This window comes from Diabrotica undecimpunctata, chromosome 3 (genome assembly GCF_040954645.1).
Source record: "Diabrotica undecimpunctata isolate CICGRU chromosome 3, icDiaUnde3, whole genome shotgun sequence".
Classification (NCBI taxonomy): Eukaryota; Metazoa; Arthropoda; class Insecta; order Coleoptera; family Chrysomelidae; genus Diabrotica; species Diabrotica undecimpunctata.
The window spans coordinates 134,928,819-134,950,568 of record NC_092805.1 but is presented as its reverse complement, the minus strand read 5'-3'; the positions used below and the strand labels follow the sequence as shown (position 1 = coordinate 134,950,568).

General features: G+C 32.0%; 1 protein-coding gene across 1 annotated transcript; it reads left to right on the top strand.

Moving 5' to 3' along the window:
- The first annotated feature begins 3,189 nt into the window (after window positions 1-3,189).
- LOC140436178 (uncharacterized) lies at window positions 3,190-21,276 on the top strand. Its single transcript, XM_072524881.1, has 3 exons — window positions 3,190-3,265; window positions 13,682-13,913; window positions 21,130-21,276. The coding sequence occupies exons 1-3, from the start codon at window positions 3,221-3,223 to the stop codon at window positions 21,204-21,206; spliced, it is 354 nt and encodes a 117-aa protein (XP_072380982.1). The 5' UTR covers window positions 3,190-3,220; the 3' UTR covers window positions 21,207-21,276.
- The last annotated feature ends 474 nt before the right edge of the window (window positions 21,277-21,750 follow it).

Here is a 21,750-nt window from a genome sequence, read left to right as displayed (position 1 = left end):
AGAACTATTTTTATATTTTGTAATTTCCGTATGAAAATAATTTTTTTTTGCCTCAATGATTAGCTTATTTAATTTATTTTTGTAAATTGTGTATTCTTTTTTTAATGTTAGGTCTTCTGGGTTGTTCATAAAATGTCTGTAAAGTTGATTTTTTTTATTAACCGATTTTACTAAGCCGTCTGTCATCCAGATATTTCGCTTAACTTCACATTTTTTTTTCTTTATTTCTTTGGTATTTTTATTAATTAATGAAATGAGGGTGTCGGTAAAATTATTAAGGAAAGCATTAGGGTTATTCATATCAGAACAGTGATCCCAATTTTGAAAACTAAGATCTCTTTTTAAATCATCATAATTAACTATTTTCCTAAACTTAGTTTTGCATTCAATTTTATTTTTTTCAAAAGAAAAACTTACAAATGTTGCTTTATGATCAGTCACGGAAAGATCCAGAACAGCTGGTAAAGTATTATTATTAATACAAAACTTACTTTTTACAAAAATATGGTCTATACAACTACGAGAATCGCCCTGAACTCTAGTATTTTTATTTATTAATGATAAAAAATTATGTTCACTCAATATACTTAGATACTCAGAAGAATCTGGTGCTATATTTTTGATATTAATATTAATATCACCCAATAAAACATGATATTTACAAACATAATTTTTAGTGCTCTCTAAATATTTATCTAGACCAATACAAAAATGCTCTTCATCTGTCGATGGTGGTCTATAAATTAATGTTAATATTGTATTTTGATTATATTTACCTAATATAGTTATTTCTAGTACCTTACATACACTAATGTTTACAACCTTCCACGTAAATCTTAAATTCTTTTTTATGTATACAACGACACCATCATTTTGATTTATATCTCCTTCATTATATAAAATGTTATAATTATCTATTTGAAATAAAGATTTATCAGGAATAATCCAAGTTTCCGTTAGACATATACAGTCAAAATCAAGTGTCATCTGTTGTATATTTAACCGTAACTGATCTAGATTTTTATTAAGGCTTCTAATATTTTGGTGTAAAATGGTAAAATTTTCATTATTTTTACCTGTATAAAAATCCGCAGTTAACTTATTAAAATCTTCTATATTTTTAGGTTTATGAGTAATTACGGGAATGTAGTCTACATCACGAATGTATGGATCCATACTATAACAACAACTAAAAAAAATTGATAATGAAATACCTAAAAATAATTGTCTTACAAAATTCTAGCACTTACTGCTTTGCTGTCGAGTATTAACTCTTTCTTTGGTACCTGAAGTAGAGTTGTGTCTTGATTTTGGCTTTTTTCCTTCTTCGTGTCTATCTTCGTTTTTGTTCTTCTCCACTCCTCGTAGTACTTCTTTATGGTCTACAATATTTTTCTTTTCCGAACTCTTTTTTTCTGATTTACTTTTATCAGTATCTGATTCCTTTGTCAGTTTTTCAGTCAGTGTAGTTATCAGGTTAAGGTTTTGTTGTTGGGATTCTTTCTGTGATAAAGTCTTCGGCGTAGCTAAGGTAAATTGTGAGATGCTGTCTTCAAAAAATGTTTTAGAATTTGGTGTTGGTGTTTCTGGTGCACTGTGTGGTTTAGGTTTTTCTGATTGAATATCATCTTCATTTTCATCCTTTTCCATATTTCTCAAGTCTTTAGCAGAGTATTTTTCATTATTTATGACTAAGTATTTGCCACGAATTTTAGCATAAATTTTCTTTTCTCTTGCTAGTTTAAGATGTGTAGTAAGAAGATTTTGGTCTTGTCTATCCTCGTAACATAGATCGTGATTTATATAAATATTGGTATTACGCAATTTACTACAGTTTTTTAGTATTATATTTTTCTTAAGATAAGATAGAAATTCAACTTTAACTGCGTTTTTAGTTCCTATTTTTATTTGATAAATATTGTTTATTTCGCAAACTGACACTTCGACTTTAAGCACCTCGTGGAACAAGTTAAGTACTTCTGCAATTATATCTCCGTTTTGAGGATTTTCTATTCCATATATCAGTATATTATTTTTTCTCATTTGCCTGTCTAACTGTATACATCTTTCAAGCACTGTATTATGTTTTTCTTCAAGATACTTTACTGTTTTATTTATTTTGTTGGCCAGTGTTCGTGTTTAATCTTTGATTTCTTGTAATATAGATTTTTTTAGGTCTGCAGATTGTTTACTGATTTCTGCTCGGATTTTATCTAACAAGACTGTGTTTGAGATGTCACTGTCGAAGTTGCTCATTATCCACCAAATAGTTTAAGAAATACAGTTACAAATACTAATATTTATTTGTGTTTTTTTTTTGTAATTACTGTCAGTTTTTGTAACTTTAGTTTAATTTATTAGCAATATTCCCAAATGAAAGTGTTTATAATAAAAACGGACTTACATATTAGATTAATAATAGTTTCACTTGCTGCATTCTACATTCAGCATTCACAAAAACAATATTTACTAATTAGTTTTTACAGTTTTTATTCTCGTTATAGAAATTGCTTATCTACTCGGAGCACATTAATGACAACCTAACAGTAGTTAGTTAATGATATGCCACTACATTTATTTTACTCTTATTATTCACTCGCATCATCCTTGTATATATATATATATATATATATATTTAGCTAGTCCAGCTATAAATGGGAGTTTTAAGTGAAAACATCGATAATAGTTTTTAAAAAATTATGTTGAAGCTCGCTCCTGTAAAGTTTGTCCTTCCGGAGTTACAAGTAATGCTAATTACAATGATGATACAAAAATAATTTGTTTTCACCTTAAAATAGGATGAAACGATAGTAAATAAACATTTATATAATATCTATATACGTACCTTTCAACTTAATATATATATTCTTCAACTGGTAGTCACCTAATTTCGGCGTAACATGATATTGGCGTAGTTTTTATTAACAAAATATTTAAACATTATATATATAAAAAAACAATATAGATCAACAATGTAATTTTGTAGATCAATTAAAATCCTCTAGTAATCATTAGAATGATAACATCAATAAAGATAGTAATTTGGACGGTGGTCAATGAAACGAATAATTGATACAATGGGAAAAAACACCAGAGGTGTTGGAATTATGGCGGAAATGTATTAAATTGCAATTATGATTAATTTAATACTTCCGATATTATATCCTGTAGATATATAGATAAGTAATTTCTTATTATATTTTATTTTTGCTGTGCGAAAATGAAGTACGGTGTTCTTGTTTTTGGTGGATTGCTTTTTATAGTTGTAAGTGGTTTCATATAATGCCGTAATTGTTTTAGGAAATAATTAATAAAATCTACCTAATTTTAACAGGCCGTGTTGACCTAGAACAGAGTTAACTTGTTATATATTTCTCTTCAAAATTGATGAATTATTCAACATTCTACTGTGGTTATAATTGCGATTTATGTATTCTTATGTATTTACAACATCTAACCAACTACTGTTTTGTTTTTCAATGTATATAATTCTGAGGATTTTGTCCGTAATTTTAAGCAACTCATCTTTTTATTGTCGTTTTTCTATCTGATTTTAAGTATACACAGACATTTGTGCCTGACTTTCTTCTTCTTAGCCTTCTATCGTAAATTTTTGGACATAGACCTATCTCGAATCATTCCATCGATCTCTCTACTGAGCAACATATTTCCAATTTGTTCCCGCGATTCTTTTTATGTCATCTAACCATCTCATCTGCGGTGTTCCTGTTGGGCATCTACTGTTGTGAGGTTTTCAATGTTGTATTGAGGCATTCCAATGTTGGTCTTTTTGTCTAGCGGTGTGACCTGCGAAGCTTCATTTTTGAGTTCGGCAATTTTTGTTGTTGATATTCTCGACTTTATGCTTTTGATCTTACCCAGTCGTTCTTTTTTTATCTGACCTTCATACACCTAACATTGCTCTTTCCATTGCCTTTTTTGTTGTTGCTAGTTTATTCATATTTGCCTTGGTTACGGTCCAGCTTTGACATCCAAATATCATGATAGGAAGCATGCACTGATACAAATCCTGCCAATGCTAGTCTTATTCTTCTAGTGATTTCAGAACTTTGGTTCTCTTTGTGAAGTTTCAGAATTTGGCCTAGGTAGATATATTTTTGGATTTGTTCTATCTCACTGCCATTTATAGTTATACGTCTGTGGTCGGTATACTTCTTTTTGTAGTGCCTCTCCGTTTCGGATGTTAGCGACCATCATGGCAGTCTGTATTTTGCACACTACTGCTCTGAAAAGATTTGTGATTATTGTGTTGAACCATGTACGTAAATTTTTCAGCCAGGAAATCCTTCACAGCCTTCCTGGTCATCGTTTGCCTTCTACTTTTTATTGTAGAATTAACTGCAGCAACCCATTATGTTTCGCTGTTCCTCATGATGTGGCCAACGTATTCGATTTTGGCTGTTTTTTTATTGTTGTTAATAAAACATCCTGGTTAGTAACGTGGTCGGTCTAGGATATCTATATATATATATATATATATATATATATATATATATATATATATATATATATATATATATATATGGCGGGTGTTGGGGAAAAGTGATATAAGTCGAAAAATGTAAAAAATGAGTTAAACATAGATACCACTTTCAAATGCATGTATCTTTGATAGGGTGAAGTGAGATAAGTCAATTTAATAGGCAAGCAGGTGTTATTTGTTTGCGTTACATGATATAAGTATTTTTAATATCATTTAATATAGTGAAAAATGTTATAAATATTCTAATACTATTTGTTTTGCCTCCATCTGCCAGACAGGAAAAAAAATTATAGAGAAAACTGAAATAAGTCTAGTTATAATAGTCTTCCCTATATAATTTTATGATTAATATTTGTGAATAGTGATACAAGTGCAAATATATCAAAAGTTATTGGTAAAATATGATTGTGAATAAAGGTATATGTAAAAATATATCACTATTCTCATTAAAAAATATAGGGAAACACATTATATGTTGACATATCACAAATGTTTTAACTCCAAAATTGAAAACTGATGATATATGTTGAGATATACTAGAAGTTACGGCAATAGAAATTCAAACTGTGCAGTTTTAGGTCGACTTACCTCGCTTTTCCCTATTAAAATAATGACCGCTTTGTTCCCGCTCAATCGACTTGTCTGTCATTTGTGGTTTAGTACTACACGTGTGTTACTGTTGGTTTTATCCACTTTTGTTTTGATTTTTTAAATGAGCTTTAAGTATTCGAGAGAAATGTAATAAGTAGTGTAGTGATAGTATACCTCACCTAGTTGTAATATAACATCAATTCCTGTTCGAGATTATTTAGTAATAGCCGTGAGAAATAAAAATTAGAGGTTATGGCATCTCAAAGAAGCAAATTGATTTTCAAACTGTTGGAAGAAGATAATGTAAATACTGGAGACCTCCAAGGTAATAATTGTTTATTTATCTGTACAATAATAATTAAAACAGTAATATCATTATTTTTTATACGACATACTAGATTAACAACATTTATTTTTGCGTAAAAGTTTTCTAGATGCAACTCAACTATAACTTGGTGAATATGCCTATTGTTTTTGGTTAACTTTAACCAGTGGCGTTACTTTAATTTGTATCTCTAAAAATTTTAAAAATTAATGTATGTAAAAGTTGATGCTTAACTTACATACTCAATTCCAATTTCAGATTTCTTATCATTTTGTACATAAAATAATATATCTTCGGTTTTAGATGAAAATTCCATGATGGGTAATGCGGATGTTTTCCTTGAAGAACCTGTCTTAGCAGATGAAGATAATATATCAAGTCCTGCACCTTCACTGTCCTTCTGTGAACCGAATGTTCGAAAGACTTTGGAAGAAGTTATTGATCAAGTATGTGGGATTGATGACGACGACAAAGGTTATCTGGAATATCCAGGTAATGAGGAAGCGTTTGATGATAGTGACGCGGACCCAGATTATATACAAGAAAGTGATACCGACTCCGATAATGACATCCCAAAGAAAAAGCTGCAAAAAATACAACAGCACTTATTGCACATGAGTCAGGAAGAGAAATCTTAAAAAATAAACCTTGACGAAAATCGCTAAAAAATGAAACTAGGCTAATTCGTGAGGAAAGAAAGCAGAACAGAAACCTTGGGTTATCGTACACCACGAACAGTGGGAAGGTTATAAAAGCACGGACATGTCAGGAGCTATTAAGTTGCCGCTTAAAATGCAACGACAGGATAACTGAAGAAAAACGACAGGAAATTTTCAAAGAATATTGGTCTTTAGCGAGCTTTAACAAACGCGTGTCTTTTATAGCTAGGCTTATAACAACAGACGGAAAGAAAACCACAAAACGTAAATCAGAAAACAAAAAACATAAAAATAGGCTTCTAAAGAATACAAAAAATGGCTACCTCACGAGAAAACCCCAGTATTGAAATTCAAATATCAAGAAGAATTCCATTCCATGGAAATAAAAATCAAACAGCCTAAAAAGAATACCTGCGCTACATGCGATAAATATCATATGCTCCTGAAAACAACTAAAGATGCACAAAAAATGCAATAAATTCAAAATCTTCTTGATAATCACCAACAAGAAGCATCAAACGCTTATGAGGCTAAGCGTATAGATAAAAATACTGCGTTAGAAAATGAATAAAAAATCATTTATACGTTTGATTTGCAACAGTGTCTCCCCACACCTGATCTTTAGACTTCAATAGCATTCTATAAAAGGCAGTTGTGGACCTTTAATTTAACATTACATAGATTTAATGATAATCAAGCAATGTGTTTTATGTGGCATGAGGGCGTAGCTGGACGGAGTGCAAATCAGATTGCGTCATGCTTATACAAGCAGATTTCACATATTTCACCTGAAATAAAAGAGATCACCTTATATTCTGATACGTGTGCAGGACAAAACAAGAACTCTTTTCTACCTGCAATGTTCATGACGGTTTTAAAAGAGAATCCCAATCTATCATACATTAACCACAAATTTCTCGTTCCTGGTCACACCCACATGGAGTGTGATTCAGATCACGCAATCATAGAGAAAAAAAAGAAAAGTTCGATAGAACACCCAAGAGACTGGATGAATTTGGTAAGATTATGTGGAAATAAGCGAACGTTTTTAGTTACTGAAATGTGCAGATCGGATTTTCTTGAGTTTTCTTCTTTGTATAAGAATGTCCTTCAACAAAGAAAAATTTACAACTTAGGAGAAAAAGTCATGTGGAAACAAATAAAATGGTTGAGATTTTCACAGAATCCTGGTGTCCTTGAATACCAAAGTAGCTTAAATGTAGATGAACCATTTAAAAGCGTATGTTTTTTAAGAAAAGGTAATACGTGGCCTAAAAACATAAAAATTCCTCTGTCATATAAAGGTCCCAATCCAATAAACATCGATAAAAAAAAGAACTTGGTAGAGCTATTGCCTTATATTTCAGAAACATTTCATGATTTTTATAGAAATTTAACTACGAAGGAGGATATACCAAATATGTTACCCGAGGATGAAAATAGTAGTGACGAGGAGAGTGTACACACAGAAATTGAAATTTTTAAAAATTAAATAAACTTTTACGTTGTATTTGACCATAAATGTACCCCCTTAAGTAAACATAAAACTTTTCAGTTTCACATTTTTTTTGTTAATAATTGTGAAAAGTGATATAAGTCATATTTTTTTTTTTTAAATTGTACAACTAGGTCCTTTTTACTAGTAGATCTATTTTAATCCAACAAATTCAAAGCCATTTCCAAAAATTGTTTAACGAAAATACCTTATTTGTATCCGTAACAACAATATTAAATTTGAAAAAACTATAATTGCGTTTTTCTCGAAACTTAAAATTTAGACTTATACCACTCTTCTCCAACACCCGCCATATATATCTAATAGGTTTCTCAACTACCACGATTGAGAATTCCTACCCATCTTTCCTAATTAATAAATACCTTTATTTACAAAGCTATGGTTCCCCATTTAATGACATACCCAATGGTGACCAACTTAGAATAATATCAAATAATACCATAAATAACACTGTTCTGCCTAGTACTGTAGTTGGGACTCCAACTACCCATTACTTCTCTTTGCCTTACTTCCCTCAAGTTACTGAGAAATTTATTAAACTGTACAAACATAATAATATACCTGTTAAAATTGCAGTTAAGAATGCCAAGACTGTTAGAAACTTATTTTCTAAAACTAAAACACCCTTGTCCATTTTAGAACAAGTCAACATCATTTATCACATACCTTGTGCTGAATGTGACTCGTGCTACTTCGGTCTCCAGGGAAGACCTGGAGAAGATGAAAGTAAGGCCATGGGAAATAATAGCACAGGATCGGAATCAATGGAAGGCAATATTAAACGCGGCAAAAACTCACGAAGAGTTGTAAAAGCCAATGATGATGATGATGAAGCATACTTGTGCTCTTGCTCAACATGCTATTAACACTAATCACAAGGTGGACTTTAATGGAGTTAAGATTCTTGGCAACGAACGCAATCTCGTAAAAAGGCAGTTTTTGGAAATGTGTTCAATACTTAAACACCCTAACGCTCTGAATAAGAGAACTGACATCAGTAACTTGAGCCAAATATATCATGCATTAATATTGCAGAATTAGGCTTAACGGTTTTTTACTTTAAAATTGTCTCCTAAGTTGTGTATTTACATAATTTTTCACATTTAAATAAATTCAAATAAATTAAAATAACATTTTCTTACTTTACTTCACTTAATTAAGATTGATATTCAACAATATTTTATTGATTCATTTATCAAGTTTATATATAAAATAATTTTTGATGTAATAGTATAATAAAATTTTTTTTTACATTAATTGAATTCATAGAATTCTCAATAATTTCTCAGTTCCAAATTATTATGAACCTTGGACTGTTGGAAGTTGAATTAAATCTGCACCTGTGACTGGCCAGCCAGCCATAACTTAGACACTTTTATATGAGATGTAGGGATCGACCTCACTTGTTTGTTCTTTTTTTCGACACATTCCTTGAATGGAGAATTGTGTTTTTAAACATCTTTTTCTTTTATTTAATGGTTCGTACAGACAGCGTTTTCGCCTACTTTTTCATATTTTTTAAACTTAAAGCCATATTGCATGAGCAGTTGGTAACTTGCCTTGTTGTGTGTCATGTTTTACCTTCAAGGACACTGTCTTTTCACGTGATAGATATGTAGACCTGAATTGTGCTCCCATTTGCCGGGTATCTCCTGTTAGCATTGGAAGCTTTTGTGGTAACTTCATTACATCTTTTATAATATTACTAATTAAATTCTTAATCTGTTCAATAATGTTACCTAAAGTAAAAATAAAATTAAATTAATATTAAACTGTTGGAACTGTGATGTAATGATCTTGTCAGTTCTCGGCAAATACTTATTTTTTACATAAGTTTTTTACATACTTTTTAAATTACATGTACAAAAACCACATGGTCTTTTGCTGTGCTAGTAAACTGTATCTAGTTTCAATTTATTGTTTATACAACTAATTATTGATGTCCATTATCTTAAGCTTCTTTACATTTTATACCATTGACTGCTACATGTCTTTTTGAGGTAACACATTTATATTGACTTGTCTATGGATTTTTGGTTATTCATATTGAGCTTTTTAGATGAACTGATGATGCTTTCTGATTAGAGAGCGAAACGTCTTTAATAAATAGATGAAGTAGCCAACTTCTGTGTCTTTTTTCTCCAACTTTTGACCGAAAAACCCACCACTCTTCAAGTGATCCTTATTTATATATATATATATATATATATATATATATATATATATATATATATATATATATATATATATATATATATATATATATATATATATGTGTATAGCATTATAAGATTCAACGATAAAGTCACATTTCGAAAGCCCCAATTTACTTGCAGGTAGCGTCTGTGAGAGTACAGAACTCACATTAGCAGTATAGGAAAGAAATAACGTCGTAGTAACTTGTTTTTTTTTTTTTGGGTTCTAATAAATCATAGCATTTAAATCGCTTAGCCATTTTTTAAAATGCAGATCTTGCTTTCCCTATTCTACATTTGATTTCTAGGGAATGGTCCCAATTTTCATTGACGTTCGTACCAAGGTAGGTGTATGTTTCTACTCTTTCTATTGGTTGACCATTCACACTTATTCTTACAATTTGCTGTTCCTTATTAGAGATCATCATACATTTTGTTTTCTTAATGTTTATTGAAAGTCCATACCTCTGACTTATTGCTGTGATTCTATTCATTAACTTCTGGAGGGCTTCATAACTGTCAACGAATACCATCGTGTCATCTGCGTATCTGATGTTAATGATACATTTTCCGTTAATACGAATTCCGGCAACATCCTCTACTGCTTCTTGAAAGATTTCCTCAGAGTATATGTTAAACAGCAGGGGTGATAGTATACATCCCTGTCGGATCTCACGTTTGATTTCGATAACGTGCTTTACTGTAAAGAATGCTTTATGGTAATCAATAAAAAATGCATAAATATCGCAACTCACATCTCTACATCGTTGAAACAGCACTCGTATGCAAAAGAGAGCCTCTCTCGTACCCACTGTGAAAACCAAACTATGTACAGCTGATTTTTTCTTCGCATAGTCTATATATATCGTTTGATGATTTTTAGAAATAACTTTAAGAATTCATTCTTTTAATATGATATAAGTGGAAGTAAATAATGAAATTATGAAGTTGTGTAAAAACAGAAAAAGGAAAGCGTGCCCCAGAGCACTTATGACAGTTTAGATGGAGATTAGTATCCTCTTTCTATTCAGCTGCCTAATTGTGTCATTGTTTACAGTTCTATTGTGGCAGAAAATGGATTTTCGAAGCCGAAATAAAGTAAAGATCAGCGAAATGAGCGAAGAGGAACAATGGGCATTTATAGAATCGGTCGAATCAGATATGGAAACTGATTTCAGTAGCGACAATGACGTGAACGATCCAGATTTTGTGCTTGATGAAATATCCCCGGAGAATGAACAGTATATTTCACAGGTGGTTCGGCAAATAGATGAAGACGAATCTGTTTTTGTCAATCAAGCGGCCGACTTTTCATTGAACTTGACTGCAGTCGACGAAGCACTTCCTTTAGCTTCGCCAACATTATTTCCTGAACAGAATGTTTCGCACTAAAAGGTTGTTACGGTAGAAGAAAAAAGTCAATACGACGTGCCATCAACTTCAACACCGCGTTTCAAGAAACTGAAACGACTTCGTTCTCCATTGTCCGAAATCGAAATTGCTGGTCCATAAATTGTGCCTTCTGCTGGAGGTTTTACTGGTGCAGGTATGCATTGTTTTGACATAAGAGTATTGATGAGTTTCCTAAACTGGTATTATAACTTTTTCGCAGATATTAAATCAATAGTTAAAAATTCGGCTGAGTTTTCCAAAATCGTCTGGCGAAAATAATCAATGCGTTTGCATGTCAATCAAGTGGCTACTTGATTGATATGCAAACGCATGTCAATCCAGGGTGACTCGAGCATACCATTGTCTATAAAAGAGCTCGAGACACCGATATAACTATTTTGGTATCTTTTCACTAAGGAATTGGTTGACTTGATTGCATTTGAAACAAATCGAGCAGCTCGCCAAGCCGATATCAACACAAAATTCACTACTACCAGTAAAGATATTTTAGATATATTGGCATTCTCATTTAGATGAGTGTTTACCGTTATCCCAATTTGGAAAGCTATTGGAGTCAAAACGCGTTTCAATCAATGGCAAAGACAATGCCCAAAGAAAAATTCATGGCGATAAAACAAAATTTATCCTTTCGCGATAAAAGCACTCGAGTCAAGAAAGGCGAACCCGCTACGATGCGTTGTTCTGCATTCGAACATTGGTTGATATTCTAAACATTCGATTCGATTCCGTTCCGAAGACTGTTTAATTGTGCATCGACGAACAGGTGTGCAGCACCAAAACGCAACATCATTTGCGCCAATACATGCCAAATAAACCACACAAGTGGGGTATAAAGCTATTTGTTTTATGTGATACGAGTGGATTCGCTTATCGGTTTGAGGTTTATAACGGTGCTGGCGACAATGTGATCCTACCGGGCCAGCCTGATCTTGGAGCCACATCGAACGTTGTTGTGCGATTGTCACAAACAACTCCAGACTTCGTTCATCACATCTTGTATTTCGATAATTTTTATACATCGTTGCCTTTGTTGGTATTATTGCGAGCTCGAGGCATATATAGTTTGGGCACCATACGAGTTTCTCGTATTCCAAATTGCAAGCTTCCGGTCGATAAAGATATAAAAGATGAGCTACGCGGCTATTCATGTGAATTTGTAGGCTCTGCATTTGGTGTGGACATCAATACTGTCTTATGGAAAGATAACAAATCAGTGCGATTGGCATCAACGTACGTTGGTATTGAACCATTTGCCAGATCCAACCAAACATCCAGCGAAAGCAGCTCGCTACGACCGAAAGGCTAAAGTTGATTGTCCCCAAATGATAAGAGAATATAATAGTCACATGGGCGGCGTGGATTTGATCGACGGACTTATAGGCTGATATCATATTAGAGCAAAATCACATGATGCAATCACCCGATTGTTTTACCATTTCATTGACATGACCGTAAATAATGCATACATACTGCATAAACGGATCCACGCGGAAAAGATCAACGACTCAAGTAATGTATCGGCCAAAGAACGGGTATTGCAATTAAGAACGGGTATTGCAATTACCACAATTTCGTGAAGCAGTTGCCGCTTTTCTGGTAGCCTACCAAGAAAAACGGCCCGTTGGTCGTCCAAAACCATCAACATCGCGACCATCAACTTCCGTAGATCCACAGCCAGGCAGCTCGAGCGTTGGTCAAAAGTCCAAACATCCACTTCCTGAAGTGCGTTAGGACGGTCGAGACCATTTCCCAATCTGGCTCGGCAAAGAAGGTGGAAAGAGATGGTGCAAATTGTGCAAGAAGTCACAAACGCAGTGTGTTTGCTCAAAACGCGATCTCCATTTATGCCGTTCCAACTCCAAAAACTGTTTTTTCGATTACCACACTAAAAAATAATTCATTTCATTTATCTTTTGTGATTTATCTTCATCCATTTATTATATTATTCTTTTATCCCTTAATAAACAACATTTTTTATTGATAATTCTACCTTACTCTTGTCTTGTATATATGCTCTTATATTCGGCCTAAACTGTCATGCGTGCCCTGAGGCACTGTTTTACCTTTTGTCTACCTGACATATCTGGAAACGAGCAAGCCACCTCTGGATGATTTTTTTGGAGTTTTTATACGCTAATTACTTATACTAGAAAAAAAAATTGCCATTCATTTTTTTTCACGTTGAGTTTTGACTGTTAGAGGGTTAAGTGATATTCAGTACTTTTTTGAACATGAAAATGTTTAAAAATAATCTTAATTCTGTAAGTTTATAATTTATAACATCGTTCGTATAGCAAAATGTAGAGACGTAAAGAAAATAAAAGGAGTTTTATTTACAAATATACAACAGACCTTATAACTGCTAATTAATTAGAAAATTTGTTTTGTTTTTGTTTTATTTACGACTCTTTAATAAGTATTATATATAATATATCTAAATTTGCCTGTTTTAACAAATAATTAAAAAAATATTTTTAGGGCAATGCTATGTGTCAATTATTAGGCATGCAACAGCAACAAAGAGAAATGAACCGAATGAACCAAATGGGCGGAGGATTGGGCTTGAATCTTGGCTTGGGCTTAAACAATGGCATGTATTCGAGGTCTTCGCAAATGAGTAGAGAAGGGGCAACTATATTACAAAGAAGAAAACGGACCATCGATTTGTTGAAACCTAAAAATTGTTTTTTAGTTATACAAGTACAGCAAGGTGAGATATTTGATTATACTGTTTATAACTACTAATTTATTCTACTAAATTAATATACAAATAAGAAAAGAAATTACAATTATTAAAAAAATAGATTGCCATGAGCAACAGATAAATATAGGCAAGACAGTATCTAATATTGATTAATAATAGAGATAATATTAAAGGTTTATTTACACATTGTATATTAAGTACCGATAATATTTTCTCTTGACGTAATTCAATAACAAAATTAAAAAACCTAAAAAATTTTGTTTAGGTATATACTGATTGTTATATTTTAAATTATGTTATATTTAGATTATTTTAAACTTAATGGTACTAGTGTTGAAGTACAAAGGTAGATTAAAATTTATTTCCCATAAGACAATATTGTTTCACATCCAACTATTTCAGCTTCTAATTAGACCCTAGGTATCGTATCATTGTACAATGAACACAAGGTATGATATTGAGCATGACATTTGACAGCTGAGCCAGGTGTATGACGTAGCAAAGATATCTCAGACCCATTATTTGTAATGACGGTTTAACGACTTTTTTTACATTGTAGTAATTTACCACGTCTTCCCTTCAGTTAAAGCATTGTATGGTCTTCAGAAGTACCTATCGTGTTTAGTTGCTGTCTAGTTTATTATAGTGTATAGTATTTTTTTGTAAAACGTGTAAATCTTACCTCTGTCATATTGTTAAATTTTTGAATATTTGTTATATGTTAAAAATAGGTACTTCCAAAAACATTTTAATAAACTGAGCGATGTGCATAGTTATGCAAATAGAAGTAATTCCAATATATATCTTTCATTTGATAGATTAACGAAGACCTAAAACTCATATCAGTTTAAAACTTTATAATATGTCACTTGAAATTTTCTTGGTATTTTTAGACAGCAACTTTAAATAGTCCCTTTATATCGAGTTGTTAAGTAAGAAACCTGCTATGCAATAATATTTGTTTCGAAAAAAATTAATTTAGCATCTTCCAAAATAACATATTTTTGTTTGTTCGAGTCTCATCTTCTATATGATCTTCCTTTTTGATGTTATAGTAAAGCTGCCCAATCAGATCTTATTTTTTAATTAAAAAAAAAAAAATAGCAGTACGGTATCTGTTTGGCCTCAGAAGAACTACACATTGCAGAAGCTACTTTAAAAATCCCGATATTTAAGAAACTGTTTGCTTTATTCGTAAACACTTAAATGTTTTTTCCGCAAGACCTAATCATGATTATTCCACCAGAAATTCAAACTTTGATGTTTATTTACCGATCCCGTCCACTTAGTAGAGAAATTTATATTATATTCGGCACAAAAACTATACAACTATCTCCCTTTACAACTTAAATCTGCAACATATTTCCCAAAATTTTGTAAAATGACAAAAGTCTATCTATCTGAAAGAATACATTATTCAGTAGAAGAGTTTTTTAACGAATAACTAAGAAATTACAGTACTTTTATGTATAAGTAACTAAAGTATTTTTATACACTTCTCAACAATTGAAGTGGATATTATGAAAATGTGTATTTTATTTTTTGTTCATAAGGTCAAATAAAAAAATGGAGTGATATAAATAAAGATTTATTATTACTTCGTATTTTCATACAGATGAACCGAAAGAAAGAAAGATTTAAGAAAAAAAAATAGAAAATAAACAAAAATTGTAAAATTAACAACCTAAAATTTCTATTGCTGCTCAATTTCTATTATCCCGAAAGAAAAATTAATAGTGTGTGGGTCCACCTCTGTGTCACCTTCATGCTCTAACTCTATTTGGAAGACCTCTTATTAAATTATTGATGAACTGCTGCAGTATATGTTCCCAAATCGCGCGTAATGTATTGGCCAACTGATCTAAGGTTTGGGGCGGTTGAAGGAGCCTGTTTTGTTGCCTAGACATTTCGGCTTAAACATGTTCATATCGGGTGAACACGGTGGCCACTCCATTCTTGTAATGCTATGAGCTTCTATACACTCGTTGACAATTCTCGCACGGTAAGGGCGAGCATTATCATCAATCAGAACAAATTGTTCGCCTATTGCACCAAAAAATGGAACAACTGTTGGTATTATGACTCCTTCTCGATATCGTGTAGTAGTCGTTGTCTCATTAATTAAGACGACTAAGTCCGTGCGACCGTCAAAACATATGCCTCCCCACACGCAAACTGATCCACCTCCAAAAAGAGTGGTTGGGACTCTCAGATTTTCATTGTAAAGCTGTCCTCTTTCCCTCCACACCAATAGTCGCCCATCATTCGTATACAAACGAAATCTGGACTCATCAGTAAAAAGACAATTCGTCCAATTTTCGAAATTCCGCTGATAGTGTTTCATCGCCCAGCGATATCTGCATGCACGCTGCTCCCTAGTTAGTCGTGGATGGGTAGCGCGCCGTCTAGCCCTTAAATTGGATGCATGTAACCATCTTCTGACAGTTTGACTGGAAATCGCTCGTCCAGTAGTATGTCTGAAGATACTGTTAATTCTGGAAGCCGTGAATGTTGGGTTTCTTCTTGCCGTCAGAACTACAAAACGGTCTTGCCGACGAGTTGTAGATCGTTCTCTTCCTCCTCCATGCCTGTATGTTGCAGATCCAGTTGCTACATACCGATTCCATGTACGACTTATCACACTTTGCGACACATTTAGCCTCATAGCAACCTCTTGTTGAGTTATGCCTTGTTGGATCCAACGAACTAATTGCTCGAGCTGCACTAGTTCTAAACGTGTCTGCGGCATAATGTTTTTGTGATAAATAGATTTCTTGACTTATTGACAACTGGTAAAGTCAATACAAGCACTTTTATACGAATGATATATTCATGTTTGGAACAACATGTCCCTCTTTGTACGAGATAAGGGCCGATAAGAATAGGGAGAAAAAAACCACATGCAAAAAATATTGGCAATAAAGATAGCATATAGAGTATAGTACAGGCAATTATTTTAAAAATAGTTTTATATGTTAATTTTAGGAATTTTAAAATTATCCACTTCAATTGTTGAGTAGTGTATATATTTGGGTATCATATGCAGCAACTTTAACTTATTAATTCGTAAGTTTTTATTACGCAATTAACAATTTATTTAAATTTTGCAATAGATTGTTTATTTTATTATCTATGATTTTGTGATATTAAGATATTAACGATTTATGTAATTTTAGTAAATTTTAATTGTTATTGATATTTTCTGACTTTTTTAAAGCTTTGTCCATAAAACTGTACAATTTTTAGTGACAATAAAGCATATTTATCTTCTATTCTATACCCATACGATATAAACAGTTATCTTTAAAGTCTTTTAAACGTAGTGTTAACTACTTCTTGATTCACCACGTTTCTATTCTATTACATGTCTCATGTAACCACCTGTACATGCAAAGAATTATAATTAATATAATTAAATTAGCCAAATTATATTATAAACTTAAAATAAAAGTCTTTCCTATACAGCTACATTTAAATGTTCTTTAGGGAACATTTAACGAACAAATGTTCGAAGGGATCTTTACTACGTCATGCGCGAAGCGAACCGAATTTTGAACATTATGTATCATACCTTGTGTTCACTATATCATGGTATCATATGGCATTTTTGCCGAAGAGATCCTTGTGAACAGGTTCCACTGCTAATTGCATCTTTATACCTGGTTAGGGTAACTAGTGTCGATGTGAACTAGCACAGAGGCACTGACGGCTTTATGTATTCTCCAAAACATCGTGACGGTTCTCGTGTTTAGAAAGGGTACCCCCGTTAAGATAGGCGAAATACCCTCTCTCTCAGAATTCAATTTGTTCATTGGTTTACGTTCTATGTGAATAAAAAATTATACGCAGGGCAATTTTAGCATGCCACCCCTCTCCCATTACCGCGCCACCAAAAACGTCAATTTTTCGTTTTATTTTTTTAGGTTGGATGCAAACAACTTAAAAATTTGAAAACGTTTACACTCAGTTGAGGCTTTTACAAAAGTTGTCTATTTTTTATAAACCCGTAGGTTCAGTGTATGTAACCTAAAAATGCATTTTTTTTCGAAAAAGCGTATAATTTTTTTTTGCAGGTGGCTGCATTTTTTTATCATTTTTTATGTAATTAAAAAATAAGACTCAGTGCAATTTGTCCTATTTTTATAGACCCGTAGGTTGAGTATACATAACCTAAAAATGCTTTTTTTTCGAAAAAAGTGTATACCTTTTTTTTGGAGGTGTCTCCAGGTTAAATTTTTTTTATTTTGTGTATTTAATCAATAACAACTATATCGCTGATTTTTTCAGATTATTCCGTAAAGTGCGGCATCTTTAAAAATCTGATAAACTGTTTTTTAGTTATTTAGTGCGATTTCCATAGACTTCAAAATAGATTAAATTAAGGTTTTGTTATAGGTTATATATATTTTAAATTAAATGAGACATTTTGGGCATTCAAAAATTGGGCAAAACACATTTAAACCTTAAAAAAACAGGTGTGGCAGTCCAGTGGGACTGCCGGTAGAAGTTATACTTCTATACACGCGTTCGCCGTTACAAATTTATATGGGAGTCAATCTGCACAATCATTACATTTGTAATGCTATGGGTAAGAGAGAGCAGAGAGAGAAACCGAATTAGGTATATAGGTATATGGTGCATGGTTTGCTGTATATAAACAACATTTGACCTGTAATAGGAGTATAGTAAATGAAGGATTTAATCAATATTTTGAAAATGTATATTTTTATTTTGATATATGTATGAAAGGAGTTGATTGCAAAAAACTTTTTTTACACATACTCTGCAGTAAAATTCATTGTTTATTTTGTTATTAATATAAAAATACAATACAATACACTGCAACATACTTCAATATAATAATACAATACAAATTAAAATGCAATATTCATTATTTAAAAATGAGAATACATAACTTAGTTACGCATATGTTAAATTTACCATGATAATAATATTAATAAAATAAAAATATTGTTTCGTGAAACAACTGTCAATTTGGCTGACATTGACAGATACAAAATTTAATTGTTGTTTGTTGTGTATATAAGTACACATTTGAACTTTCTTGAGATATTTACAAGTTTTAATTTATAATTTAACATGCCTAACGAGGCTCAAAACAAATCTCAACAGAATGGAAAAATAATAATAATATTAATAAATATTAAATATATTTACAAAAGGAACATTTTTATTCTCGGTAGAGAAAGAGACAAAAAATATATCTTCTGTCTCTCTCTTGCCTATATCTTACATTATGTAATGATTTTGCCGACTTTTCACTCCCGTACAAATTTCCAACGTCGAACGCGCGTATAGAAGTATAACTTCAAAAAATGTTTGTGGAAGATAAAAATAAAAAACCAACAACTCGGATTATGTTGTAAATTTTCATTTTATTTTAAAATTTTGCATTTTTGAGTATATTACATATATTTAATAAGAGTAACATGGGGTTTTCAAATATTTCAAAAATAAAAAAGGAAATTCGGGTTGGGATTCGAACTCACATATACCAGCGTATGAACAAAACACGCAAAAAGTTTGCCAATTAGACATAACAGTAATGTATTTCAAAATTGACAGTTCTCGTTTATAAATTCTCGAGAGAAAGAGAGAGAAAATATATCTTCTGTCTCTCTCTTACCTATATCTTACATATGCAATGATTTGCCGATTCACTCCCGTACAAATTTCCAACGTCGAACGCGCGTATAGAAGTATAACTTCAAAAACCATGTTTTTCGAGATTTTTAAGGGTTTTTGCAGGGTTAATCATAAAATTAGTATATTTTATAGTTTTTAGAAATATATAAGAAAAGCAAGTTGTCCTTGAGATTTTATTTAAATAGTTTTTTTGACAAATACACACTTAATGAATACGTAGATATGTTGTTGATTTAGGGTGAATGTAGGAAAAATGCTCGAAATGCTCAAGCCTTATACACGGAAGGCTTTCCCGAAAGAAGAACACTATCTTATGTAACTTTTACTATGGTTAAGGAGAAGATGCGGCAAGTTTCATTTTCGAACGTTAAACATAGAGATCATAATATCAAACCAATACAAACCGGACAAAACTTAGTGAATGTTTTAGCATATGCAACGATTAATCTAGATGTGTACATAAGGTCCATTGTTGCAGAAAGTGGAGTGAAACTGCAGTTCAAAGAGTTTAAACAAACCTCCATTGCCATCTATTTAAACTGTGTTTGGTTCATGAATTGCAACCCACTGAGTTGGATCGAAAACTAACTTTCATCGCCATAATGCAAGTGCTGATTTAAGATACAATGAGTTTTTAACTATCATTTTGTGGAGTGATGACACCCGGTTCCATAATAATATGATTGTAAATCGCGATAACTCCCATTATTGGTCAGTGAAAAATCCGCACTAGTTAAGGGAAACTCGCTTGCAAACTAGATGCAAAATTAATGTTTGGTGTGAGTTATTTAATGAACGTTTAATAGATCCATATTTTTTTTGAAGAATATTTAAATGGCTACAGATATCAGAATTTTATGAAAGAGGAGTTATGATATGGCAACAATATGATGCAACATTTACAAACAGATATATTGAAACCAGCGGATGGCCTCCAAGATCTTCTCTGCTATAAGCCTTAGATTTTTTTGTATGAGGATATTTAAAAGGGATCGTTTATAACGAAGAACCTACAGATGTAGACGATTTAAAAACTTAAACAAGACAAGCGTGTACCCTGATTACGCTAGAGATGATACATGTGGCATGTAGACGTGAACTGTTGGAAATACCTTCAATAAATATATTTCACATTTTGAATATTATTGATTATTATTGCATTGTTGTTACAACGTTGAATTTGGGATAAAAAATTTGGCAATTCACGTGAACCCAAAATTTTTATACATGCTTCGCTTATAATCCATTTTATTTCTCAAGCATTAACAAGCAAACTTGGGAGAAGGCTCCACATTTATAACAAGTTTCATTTCCTTACAGTAGTGATTACTAACCACATATTTTCTCCTTATTCATATAAAAAACTCTACTTAGGAATGCATTTTAATACAAAACACAAATAATACTCCAAACATGTACTATTGACTCATGATAACCATAATATATGGTTTTAGTCTTTGTGTTTTCCTTTTTTGGTCTGTGGTATTTTTATTCTTTTAACAAAACATTAGTAGATAATGAGTGACAACAAAATATAAGCCATTTTTAATTTCAGGCACAACTGCAGCTCCGACCTCTGCAGCAAGTATCGATCCTAGAAGGGATAATGCTACTACAGCCGCTCCAGCGTGATTGTTTAAAGTTTTGTAGCCATTTGTAGATATTTTGTAGAATATATTTATTGTCATCGAAATAAAACTATTTGCTATACATGTCACTTTATGTTTTCTGTACTCTTTCCTTTTATTCGTTTATCTAGTTTTCTTTCTTATTTACCTATTATTTTTTCAAGCTTAAACCAAGTGGTCGTTACGACGAAATTTTTTTCTTTAGAGAATTGTATTAATGTATCGCCTCGCTCATTGCGTCCTTCCAAACCATAAACCATACTCGATTCGATTCTGGTTTTTTTTATCTCACGTTAAGATATTAATAAGTTTTGAAAAATAAGCACAACAACAGACATATCTGAAGAGACGATCGGACTAAAAAGAAAACACTAAACTAACAAGATTTAGACACAAAGGCGTACATATATATTATATTAATCGATCATGAATCTCTCACTAACCAAACTTTTATTCATTATGTATTATGATATGCATTATCATCTAAGGCTTGCGCACCAAAAGTGATATGCGCTTAAAAGCGATAAAAACAATTGTTGAGGAAGGGT